The 12,752-nt window shown below is 46.8% G+C and overlaps 1 protein-coding gene across 1 annotated transcript in view; it reads right to left on the bottom strand.

Annotated features, from left to right (window-relative positions):
* LOC147692791 (calpain-9-like) overlaps positions 1 to 12,752 on the bottom strand; it is a 181,107-nt gene that overhangs the window by 42,980 nt on the left and 125,375 nt on the right. The window contains exons 12-13 of the mRNA XM_086939014.1: positions 12,103 to 12,311; positions 11,720 to 11,756 (exon numbers count right to left, since the gene is read on the bottom strand). Coding sequence (XP_086795140.1) covers positions 11,720 to 11,756; positions 12,103 to 12,311 — 246 coding nt within the window. The remainder of the gene's footprint in view (positions 1 to 11,719; positions 11,757 to 12,102; positions 12,312 to 12,752) is intronic.

The following is a 12,752-nucleotide window of genomic DNA, read 5'->3' as shown; positions in this document are numbered from 1 at the left end:
TCCACGCTACAGTAAGGAGAAGTGGGGGTAGATTCTCTAGACAGTGCCTTCAGTGGTGTATAGGAGAGGGGGGCCTGCTGAAGAGAAAAAGGTTACATGTCATCTTAGTGAGTTAAGGCTCAACTGTGGCTGAGGGGAGTATAGCTAACAATCTGGAATACTAGAGTCTGATCTAAAGTAAAGTGCTGGTATTACCTCTTTGAAGAGTCATAGGAAGCTATAATACAACAGGTTAAACAAGTACAGTGCTTAATGAGGTATACTGTTAATCCTGCTTAATGTGGAGTTGATATAATTGAAAGTGTCATTATTGCTTATCTGGCAAATGTAATGCACCTTAGAATTCTATTGATAAAATTGTTTAGCAGTTTCAAAAGTAATTATTGATTCTAAGGTACAGTTTCTCCAAATGCAAAAGTGTGATAAGAGTCCAGGAATATAGTGACTGCTAGTAATTTAAAAAGTGATAATCTGCTAGTAACTTACAAAGTGTAATTGCTGACCCTGAAAGTGATTTGAAAGGTTTTGAACTATTTATATGTGAGCTACTAATATCCGACAACAAAGAGAATATTATTTTTATATAAAGCAGTACGTATTTTCATATAATTTTGGTGTAGTGTTTTCTTTTTGAGTGCTATTGCCTGGAATTACTTTTGGGTGGTCTGCAACCTTTACACTGTGCCTCTGATATGCTAGTCTTGCCCTAGGCCAGGCTACCTAATTCCAACATATTGGTGCCTAGCGGTGGGATTGCGGACTTGGTTGCAGCTACTTACTAGTAATTTGACGTAATACACCCAACCTACATCAGGAGTTTTCTCCTTGCGGCCCTCCCAATTAGTCTTTTTGTTTTTTCTAAATTTATTCCTGGTGGTGGGTGGAGTGGGCTTTAGGTTGCCTTTGCCACTCTGAAATTTCTGGTGTGTACCTAGGTTTGCCAGACTCACAATGGAGTTCGCTGTGGAAAACCTAGAGGTCTATTCCGTGACACAGTTGAAAATGTTCTGCCAACAAATGGGGGTGTTTTTCAAACATGGTGCCAGGAAGGGGGAGCTCCAGACTAGCCTTAGGGCCTGGGTGGAGGCACACCAAGGGACGAAGGAGGAGGATGAAGAGGTCGACCAGGACGCGGTGGGGGAGGTAGAAGAGTTATTCCGCCATGAGGGGGAAAACTTACTCACCGGACCAGTGTCCTATTCCAGAAAGGGCAGTAGCATCTCTGGGAGAAGCCTAACGGAAGCCGAGCTCACCGATAGGAGGGAGAAAAGACAGTTAAGGTGGGAGTTGGCTAAGTTGGAGCAGGAGAAAGAGGAGAGGAGGATGGTCCACGAGTTTAGACTGAAGGAACTGGAGCTCCAAAGTCTGCGACGGGGGTCCTCTCCTGATAGGAATGGTGGCAGCGAACCAAAGGAGTCAGCCAGGGAGACCAAACCCTATATCCCCAAGGACCTGATAGCGAGCTTCAGTCAGGGGGACGATGTAGCTAAGTGGCTGGCCGCTTATGAGGTTTCTCTGAAGGTTCATGGAGTGCAGGAGAAGCACTGGGGGGGTAGTTTGTACAAGTACATGCCTCCTGCTGGTCGGGACACCTTGCTGGCCCTGGATCCAGAGGAACAGACAAACTACCCCACCATGAAGCTGGCGTTATTGAGGAAGTTCGGGCTCACCCCAGAAAGGTACCGACAGAAGTTTAGGGGGAGCCACAAGATGGGCACTCAGAACTGGGTGGACTTCCTTGATTACGCCAGAAAGGCCTTAGAGGGTTGGGTCAAGGGCAGTGAGGTAAAGGATTATGAGGGGCTGTATGATCTGTTTTTGAGAGAACACCTCCTCGAGAAATGTTTTCCCGAGCTGCGCCAACACCTGGTAGACAGCAAGCTGACCAATCCCCGGAAGCTTGCAGAGGAGGCGGACATCTGGACAAGTACCCGGGTGTCCACCAAGGGGACTGGAGGGGAATCTCAAAAAGCCGGGCAGGGCGCCCCCCAGAAGAAGGAGGGGGGGGAGAAAAAGAAAGAGTTCTCTAAAGGTCCCCAAAATAACTTCCAAGGGAAGGGAGCAGGTTTCACCCCTAGGGCAAACCCGCCCCGGAACCCTCATCCTGGCCAAAGCCAGCAGCCCAGGGTTCTCCACTGTTTTGAATGCGGTGGCGTTGGACATTATAAGGGAGATGTCAGATGCCCAAAGAGACCACCCCCTCCCACCGGAGGAAAGTCACCGGGAGTAGCTAGTGTAGCGCTCGGGGAGGAGTTGCCCTTAGATAAGGGGGGTGAGTGGGCGGGTGTCACCTTAGTGTCCCTGGGAGAGCGGGAGATGGTGCCAAAGATCCAGGTGCCCCCAAATACTACAAAGTATGGGCAATGGGTTACCATCAATGGCCAGAGAGGGGAGGCTCTGAGGGATACAGGAGCCAGCATGACTATGGAGAGAAGTCAGCTGGTGTCCCCAGAGCAGATTGTTCCTAATGTACTCCACCCCGCCGCGATGGCTGACGGCAGAATGGGCCACTATCCAGTGGCTGAGGTTCCCTTTGAGTGGGAGGGGGTTGCAGGTTCACTTCGAGTTGCCGTAAGCCCTGCCGTGCCAGTCGATTGTCTGTTGGGGAATGACATGGAACACAACACTTGGAGAGAGGTGGAATACCGGACGCATTCTGCGATGCTGGGTACACCTGACTGGGCCTGTGTCAGCACACGGTCTGCGACTGCCCGGAGAGGGAGTTCGCCTGGGTTGGAGCCTGGAACAATGGCCCAACCCGCTGCTAAGAAGGGACAGACCCGGAGACAGAGAAAGCCTGCTCCGGCTTCCACACCCCATGAGACAGATCGGCCACCTGCGGTGGTGGACCAGGAGTCCGTGGAGGGGGAACAAGACTCTCTGGAGGATTTGCCCATCCCTGCGGAGTGGCATGTGGAGGGAGGTCCTACCAGAGAGGAATTCTGTAAGGGGCAGAGGGAGTGCCCCACCCTTGAGGGACTGAGGCGACAGGCTGAAGCCCAAGCAGCAGGTGATGTTACGGGACATTACCATATTTACTGGGAGGATGGACTCCTCTACAGTGAACCCAAGGTACCCTCGCCTGGTTCATCGAGGGCCTTGGTAGTCCCGCAACAGTACCGAGCCTTTCTTTTGGAATTGGCTCATGCCATACCCCTGGCAGGACACTTAGGCCAGGACAAGACCTTTGCACGGCTTGTCCTCCACTTTTACTGGCCTCAGATGAAAGTGGCGTCCAACACATACTCTAGGACATGTGTAACCTGCCAGGCCAGTGGGAAAACAGGGGTGAAGCTAAAGGCTCCCCTGGAACCACTTCCAGTCGTTAGCACACCCTTTGAGAGGGTGGGCATCGACATTGTAGGGCCTTTGGATCCACCAACAGCAGCTGGTCACAGGTTTATCCTGGTATTGGTGGATCATGCCACACGGTACCCAGAGGCAATACCTCTGAGGACAGTCACTGCACCTGTAGTGGCAAGAGCCCTAATGGGAATCTTTACCCGAGTGGGATTTCCCAAGGAAGTTGTGTCCGACAGGGGGACCAACTTCCTGTCAGCTTACATGCGGGCCATGTGGAAGGAGTGTGGAGTGACCTACCGGTTCACCACTCCTTATCACCCCCAGTCGAATGGACTGGTTGAGAGGTTTAATAAGACCTTGAAGGGCATGATCAGAAGTCTGCCCGAGAGCCTGCGGAGGAAATGGGATGTCCTCCTACCCTGTTTACTCTTTTCCTACAGGGAAGTGCCCCAGAAGGGAGTGGGCTTCAGCCCCTTTGAGCTTCTGTATGGGCACCCTGTACGCGGTCCTCTCAGCCTGGTGAAGGATGGTTGGGAGAAATCTCCCAGGAAACCCCCCCAGGATGTGGTGAGCTACATGCTGGCCTTCAGGAGCCAAATGGCGAAGTTGTGGAAGCAAGCTTCTGACAACTTGGAGGCCAGCCAGGCAGTCATGAAGGAGTGGTATGACCACAATGCTCACCAGGTGGAATTGGAGCCTGGACAGAAAGTGTGGGTGATGGAGCCTGGAGAGCTTAGTGCCCTCCAGGATCGCTGGACAGGCCCCTTTGAGGTGTTGGAAAAGAAGGGTAAGGCCACATACCTGGTGGACCTTAAGACCCCTCGACAGCCCCTACGGGTGCTGCATGCCAACCGACTCAAGCCCCACCATGAGAGGCCCGAGGTCATGCTGATGATGGTGACTGACGGGGAAGAGGAAGCGGAAAGCGAACCTCTCCCAGATCTCTTTTCGTCCCAAGAGAAGGATGGGTCAGTGGAGGGAGTGATTCTCTCTCCCACTCTCACTCCTGAGCAACGGGAGGACTGCCGCCAGATACTGGAGCAGTACTCTTCGTTGTTCTCCCTTGTCCCGGGAAGGACCCACCTGTGTACCCATGATGTGGACACAGGAGACAGCCCACCAGTGAAGTCCAAGACCTACCGGCTGTCTGACAAGGTGAAGGCTAGCATACATGGAGAAGTTGCCAAGATGCTAGAGCTGGGAGTAATTGAACCTTCCAACAGCCCGTGGTCCAGTCCGGTGGTGCTCGTGCCAAAAGCCGCACCGCCAGGCACCACACCTGAACTGAGGTTCTGTGTGGATTACCGAAGACTGAATTCAGTGACAAGGACTGATGCTCATCCGATCCCTAGGGCGGATGAATTGATTGACCGGCTAGGAGCTGCCCAATATCTGAGTACCTTTGACCTCACTTCAGGGTACTGGCAGATCTCTTTGACAGATGGAGCAAGGGAAAGGTCAGCCTTCTCCACGCCTGAGGGACACTACCAGTTCTGTGTGATGCCCTTTGGGCTCAAGAACGCCCCTGCCACATTTCAGCGGCTGGTGAACCAGGTCCTCTCTGGAATGGAGAGTTTCTCTGCTGCTTACTTGGATGACATTGCTGTCTTCAGTAGCAGTTGGGAGGACCATCTGCAGCATTTGCAGGCCGTTCTCCAGGCCCTGAGACAAGCTGCATTGACCATCAAAGCCAGCAAATGCCAGATTGGGCAGGGGTCGGTTGTGTACCTTGGACACTTGGTGGGTAGGGGGACTGTGCAGCCCCTGCAGGCGAAGATTGAGGCAATCATGGCCTGGGAACCCCCCAAGATACAGACTGAGGTCCGAGCTTTCCTGGGCCTCACAGGATACTACCGTCGCTTTGTGAAGGGGTATGGCACTATTGTAGCGCCCCTCACAGAGCTCACCTCCAAGAAACAACCTCGACGGGTAGTTTGGACAAAGGCTTGTCAGCAAGCCTTTGAAAAGTTGAAACAGGCAATGTGTGCGGCACCGGTCCTGAGGGCCCCAGACTTCTCCAAGGAGTTCATTGTCCAAACAGATGCATCAGAACATGGCATTGGGGCAGTGTTATCGCAACTCAATGAAGAGGGCCTGGATCAACCTGTAGTCTTCTTATCCAGGAGACTGCTTCCCCGGGAACAGAAGTGGAGTGCCATTGAGAGGGAAGCTTTTGCGGTGGTGTGGGCTCTGAAGAAGCTGCGGCCATACCTCTTTGGCTCGCACTTCCTGGTTCAGACTGACCACCGACCCCTTCGTTGGCTGATGCAAATGAAGGGGGACAATCCCAAGTTGTTGAGGTGGTCCATCTCCCTACAGGGAATGGACTTCCGGGTGGAACATCGGCCTGGAGTGGACCACGCCAATGCAGACGGTCTCTCCAGGTATTTCCGCCTTAGTGATGAGGACTCCCAAGGGGTTGGGTAGTTCTCCCCACTTTCAGCTGGGGGGGACGCGTGTTAGACCTGTCTGGCTTTTTGGCGAAGTCCCTCCTAATTTTTATTTATTTTGTCCCCTTTTTGCCCCTCATACCCTTATAAATTTTTGTGTCTACTGACTTTTTGTAGGTGTTGGCCAGGGGGATAGGTGTTCTCTCTCCCCCTCATAATCTTTTACCTCAGGCCCAGAGGCCTGTTCTGACAGGAAAGTTGGCACCACCTAAAATGGTGGCCACCAACTGCCCCAACTGTCACCAACAGAACTTGGCCATAGCCTAACATAGGGCATTTCAGAACCTTCTGGTCCATTCTGGACCACTGAAGGGCAGCCTATATAAGGCGGAATGCGGGGCAGCCATTTTGTCGACCTGTGGAAGTCAGCTGGAGGACAGGTGGTAGCTAAGGGTGGGAAAAGGTTGGACTTTGGATTGACCTCCTGGACTTGGAAGCTGTCTAATTGGTCCAGTCCACAACTCCCCTTTTAGTTATTTGTCTTGGCCCCGCTGTGGGAAGTTCCTGGAGACCCTGGGCGCCTAGCTTGCCCCTTCTCTAAGTCAGGGAGGGGAAGAATTAAGGAGAAGGAGACCGCAGCCTGTGGAGTGCGGTCCTCTGCCCAGCAAAGGATCCTAAAGAGATTGGTCCAGCAAGAGGATCCTAAAGAGACTGTTAGCACGAGTCCCAATTGGAGTGGGGCTAATCCTGGTGCCCCCTCCCCTTTTGCTCAAGCTGTTCATCGGTAGCTGACCGACTCCTGGGAACCCCCTTCGGCGCTACACCCCCCTCTGTGGCCCTCTTGGTACCTGTGGCAGCGGAGCAAGGAGTCGCTCTGCGAAGGAGCAGGCGCGTGGAAGCTGAGGAGCGGAGGCGGCAAGCTGACAGGCCGTTCTGTCCATTACCGGCGTGAGGCAAGTGGCGCCGTAACAGACTGCAGCCTGAAGGTGAGGAGCGGAGCGGAGGCATCCCCGGACTGTTTCCGGGTAGGCGGAGAAAGGAAGAGGCGTCCCCTGCCCTGCGCGATCGCCGAGGAGAGACACTCTCTCAGCGCGCATGCCAACTGGAGCCGCTGTGCGTGGTGAGGAAGAGGCCGGCGGTGGAGGCGGGAGTAACCCGGCGCTTGCCTGCGCAGTACCGCTCGTGTGAGGAAACCCTCGGGAACGCGAGCGAGGGGCTGGGCGCCAGCAGCGGAGTCGGCCCGCCATCAAGGATAGCGTGAATTAGAGAATCCCCCACGCCAGCGCAGCGACCATAGAGCGGGGACTGTTGTAGTTGAAGTTTCCCCACGCCAGCGCCGAGTCAGCAGTGCGCTGGGCGTGGAGTGTGGAGATTGGCGATTTGCACCCTTAAAAGAGCCCCAGGACAGCAGCGACGCGTGGAGACTGGGAAAGCATCGTCTCCACGCTACAGTAAGGAGAAGTGGGGGTAGATTCTCTAGACAGTGCCTTCAGTGGTGTATAGGAGAGGGGGGCCTGCTGAAGAGAAAAAGGTTACATGTCATCTTAGTGAGTTAAGGCTCAACTGTGGCTGAGGGGAGTATAGCTAACAATCTGGAATACTAGAGTCTGATCTAAAGTAAAGTGCTGGTATTACCTCTTTGAAGAGTCATAGGAAGCTATAATACAACAGGTTAAACAAGTACAGTGCTTAATGAGGTATACTGTTAATCCTGCTTAATGTGGAGTTGATATAATTGAAAGTGTCATTATTGCTTATCTGGCAAATGTAATGCACCTTAGAATTCTATTGATAAACTTGTTTAGTAGTTTCAAAAGTAATTATTGATTCTAAGGTACAGTTTCTCCAAATGCAAAAGTGTGATAAGAGTCCAGGAATATAGTGACTGCTAGTAATTTAAAAAGTGATAATCTGCTAGTAACTTACAAAGTGTAATTGCTGACCCTGAAAGTGATTTGAAATGTTTTGAACTATTTATATGTGAGCTACTAATATCCGACAACAAAGAGAATATTATTTTTATATAAAGCAGTACGTATTTTCATATAATTTTGGTGTAGTGTTTTCTTTTTGAGTGCTATTGCGTGGAATTACTTTTGGGTGGTCTGCAACCTTTACACTGTGCCTCTGATATGCTAGTCTTGCCCTAGGCCAGGCTACCTAATTCCAACACTCATATTCCGAAAAAATCTGAAGACCTGGCTGTTCTAGCCATGTCCCACTTCTCTGCCCTTTATTTCTGTCTGGCTTTATTTTGTCTGGTGTTAGTGTCATTGCAGCGCTCTGAAACCTGCGGGTGATGTATGCGCTATACAAAAGCAATTTACATTACATTACATTACATATAATTTGCATCCAGGAAACATGGCATATTGAGGGCTTTTTCTCCCTGTTCGCTCAAGTCAACCTATCCCTTGCCGGTCGTGCGATGGGCGGTTTACAACTGTTAATTTCCAACTTATTACCTGTTACGATTAGAAGATCTGACACTTTCTCTCCCTATTATTAATTTGTGCGGTTGAATTTTAAGTGGGGTGGTCTAATGTGATTATCATTAATTATTACAATAATGTATTTGATTTTACAATTTGTGAGATCGTCAGAGCTTTGGAAACCGACCTTGAAATATTTCTTTTGCAATTTAAGTTTCTTTGCCCAATTGCATGGGTTGAGAATTTTAACTTACAAAGATGCTGCCTCTCAGTGTGGTTTCACTAACAGGGTTGCAGAGATTACTCGACTCCTTCGCAGATTTTATGGACTCCGGGAAATTAAAGATCAATAAGTCCAAGACATTCATAATGACTTGTGGGAAAACCCCTAAGAAGGTTAGATCATTCTATCTTGAGGGTTTCCAGATAGCTAAGTTTAAGTCCTTTTACTACCTAGGAGTCCTCATTTCTAGAAAGGTCTCCTGGGCCGATCATATCCAGAATAGCCGGTTTAAGATGAAAAGAGTCTGTGAGGGGGTGTTTAGATTTTCCGGGAGTCTTGGCAGTCGTCCCATCGAAGAAATGCTCACCATCTATAAAGCAAAAGCTGTTTCTGTTGCAACCTATGGCAGGGATTTGTGGGGCCACTCACCCAGTAATTCTTTACAGGTAGAGGAAAATGCCCTTTTAAGGCGTCTGCTGTGTACTAAGCCCTCAGCATCGTCTTGCACTGGGAAGGTGGGCTGAGCCATATGGAAGACATTTTGTCATCCAAACCCATATCCATGTAGCGCTCTATATGGACTAAAGCAGAGCCTGAGCTTACAAAGGTAAATATAAAGGACTGCCTAACTTTAGATCATGTCTTTCATATCCAGTGGCTGTCTTCCATCAACAACACTCTTAGGACGGTGTTTGGCTTTCCTGAGGTTACAAGACCCGACTACAATCCTAACGTTGGAGAAATCAGCAATCAAGGCAGCCTTGCTTGAAGCGAGGGTAAAGAAGAGAGCCTCTGTAGATGAGACAAAAAAAACAGTGGACACATACACTTCCAGTGTTTTACTCAACCCTATTTAGCCTGGGTGACAAATTAACAACATCCTTTTTTGTCCTGATTAGACTACGTTTGAGTAATACCCCCACCTTATCTCTTTCCCTAACACAAACCAATGGGTTTTAACAACAGGGATGTGCCTGAGTGATGGAATCTCCGAACAGTACACTATGCACTTAATGTTATTTTGTAAGTTTTATTTAAAATTGAGGAAGCAGTTTTTAAAACCCCTTTTTATAGCACATAACATCAGGGACCACAAAGCTGCCATGAGTTTTTTATATGTCATGTAGTTTCCAGCCATCTGCTTAACGTTGCATCTTTTATTTGTAATGATATCGTTATTAGGAAGGGAATGTCCTGAACATTTCAGAGTAGTATTGCTTATCTTAATTATGAGCGGAGAGCTCATTTTAACAGTCAACTTGTCCCTTGATGTATTGTATTTTATTGCTTATATTATATGCTTTCATGGCCTATGTTGATAGTGCAGAAATAAAGATCTTTTGACTTGACTTGACAAACTGACTCCATCTGAGAACCAAGATAAATAAGTCTGGTCTGTCCTTATGAACAAAGATGTGTCATGAGGCTCCAACGTGGACACATGTCATTCAATTATTATAGGAGCCACTGAGGGATCTGGCTGACTATCTTCATAGATACATGGGTCAGGACACCTGGGTATATTTCTGAAGCTACACAGTAGAGGACAGTAAGCATCCTCAATATTCCCAAGAGTACATTAACGATTTACTATACAGCCGCTACCCCACAATGAGCCCATCAAAGACAGGGCTCCCCTCCAACCAAACCAGAAGTTTCTGCAACCTCATCTAGAGTCATGGAAATCTGTAACTTTTCAATAATGGAGCCTTAGTTGTGTGTGCCATCAGAAACCTATAATCCGCTAGCCCATCTGTCACAGGGTCACTGAATCAATGTTGTGGAAGGTCCACTCTAGGTAGATTGGGTCTTTAAACATACATTTGTTTTTTATACCCTGAACCACCATGCAGGAGAATGGCAAAACCAGATAGAAAAACAACGACCCTCATGCACAAGAGGTCATTTTTTTCAATTTCTGAGACAAATCTCCCTTTTGGGTGTTTGATTCTATAAAGAAAATTGTATTTTAACAAAAGATTTTCCACCTATCAGCTGGAGTACTTTGAACAAAACAATCCCCATTCAAGGTGATGGAGATCTCAGATACGGTGAGTGATTCCTCACCAGCCAAGCAGAGATGAGGGCTTCACACCAGTGGGAAGGCGGGTTTACTGACAATTTTTAATAATGCCCAGAGTGTTTGCTTTTCAATTGATTCAGATCATGTGCATGCATGGTTGCAGGTGTGTACTGAAGACATGTTTTCACTTTGATTATATTCTGATGTTAAATAACTTGAAGGTTCTCTGGGCAGTCTGACAACTGTCATAATAACGATGTTGGTCGTGGATTCATTAAAGCACATATTGTTCCTCAAGCACACTTTACAATAGTGGATCAGCTCTCATCCTCTCTGGGATTTAGTCTTATAATGAGGCAGTACCAAAGTTTCCTACATCTTCCTTAACACCTATATAATTGTTTTATAATAGTTATGCATATTGCACTTTACTATAGCTAGCAAATAGAAAACAGCAAAAAATGTATTATACTAGTATTTCCTACTGATAACACTGTCACTTTAAGTTAAATGCTGCTATAACAGTGATTGCTGCTAATATATTGTACTCTAGTTAATACCTGTATTTTAATAGTGTGTAAACGCTTAAACATTATTATGGAATTGACTGCATTAATGCAATTTTAGATGATTATCTTAATATGATTATAATTCTGTGCATAGTATATGTTTGTTTATGTAGGTTGCTTTTATCTATTCTTGTTTGTAATGATTTTAATTAATCAACAAATAAAAAAATATATATTTAAAAAAAATATATATATATATATATTTACTATATAATTGTTTTACAAGTTGCAGATTGTTTAATAGTAATAGAGATCAGATATGAGCATATCACACAGCCGTGTGCATTAAATTAGAGTTCTGGCTTCAATGTAAGATAGCCTGTCTTCATTAATTACAATTCTATAGATTCTTCAAACACAACAACATCAGGATGCTCTAGAAATTTTAAAATTAAGCACATCTTTCTAAATGTAAACTTCTAGTAGTGTTTTCACCTCACAGGGACGCCAGAAACAATAAAACCATGTTATTTGCAGCTATGCACATAAAATGTGTGATTCTGTATCTGACATTCTTCTGCCAGTCCTACTTCAGGAGTTAAGAATAGTAACACATGTCTAGCAAAAGTAGCTTCATAGATCATACAAACATAGAGGTGGTAAGTTAATATGTTTGACTTCTATGCACATTAAACACAGGTAGTTTTAGCTTGGTGTTGACCTCTAGATGGGAAAGCTGCTCAAATGAAAGGTGCACGTTTCATTAAGGACTCTCAAATTCAGAAGCATTAAGAATTATTAGAAACAGCAGGGATCTGTGCCAAAGCACTGTTACTTACAGACATATTCACATACATAGAGGATCTGTCCACAGGTCTGCAGAGAACAAAACAAATGGTGAATGTTTATTTTATTAGCTAGGAGAAGGGCAAGAGATAGTTAATATACATATTATAAATAGAGGATTTACTATGATATGTGCAGAGAGACAGCCAACTAGAGGACCAAAAGGACTGACTGCTTCAATAGAAGCGTTCACTAGGGAGCCTAAAAAAGCATAGACTATATTCCACACCAATGCATTCTGCAACGCAGGTGGAGCATGTAGTGTACTAGCTATAAGCGAAGTGAAAGGTAAGACCACTAAAAGAAACTCAGAAAACTTGTGACAGAAATTAAAGACATCCCATGTCAGATTTCTGTGCAAACCCATAGACCTTACCTGGAAAAGTTCCCTTTCTCTGTGAAGACCCGAAGGAGGAATTCACCCTCACTAGCTGCGTGCTCGCACGATGGAATAATGACGTAACGTCCCCGGGGGAGGCAGGAATAGATCACAACTTCTTGCCTGTTCCTGTATCCTTCAGTGGAGAGAATAGGTGCTGCCTTACACAAATCTCGTTGACTAGGGAACTTTCTGTCTTTATCACCCTATAAAAGAAAGAACTTGTATCTGAAATAAGATGAGGTGCAATGCTCGATTGAGAATTATTGGAGAATGGCTAGCTTAGTGGATGAAGGATGAAGTTTTGCTGTGCGGACAGGCTGAAGGTGGGGGTACACAAGGCTTACCTATTGATATAAAAGAATCCATGGGCCCGATTCACAAACTTAATCTGAGACAAAATCCTAACTTTACGACTTTCAGTATTCACAGAAGGCATTTAGGAGTACTAAAGTTAGGATTTTGTCTCAGTCAATCCTAAATTTTGGTCTTAAGTTCAACTTAAGACAAACTTAAGTTTAACTGAGACAAAATCCTAACTTTACAATTAGCATTTTGTCTCAGTTAAACTTAAGTTTGTCCTAACTTTAACTTAAGACCAAAACTTAAGATTGATTGAGACAAAATTCTAACTTTAGTACTCCTAA

This window comes from Lissotriton vulgaris, chromosome 9 (genome assembly GCF_964263255.1).
Source record: "Lissotriton vulgaris chromosome 9, aLisVul1.2, whole genome shotgun sequence".
Classification (NCBI taxonomy): domain Eukaryota; kingdom Metazoa; phylum Chordata; class Amphibia; order Caudata; family Salamandridae; genus Lissotriton; species Lissotriton vulgaris.
Note: the sequence above shows the minus strand (reverse complement) of the source record. Positions and strands in the feature narration are given on the sequence as shown.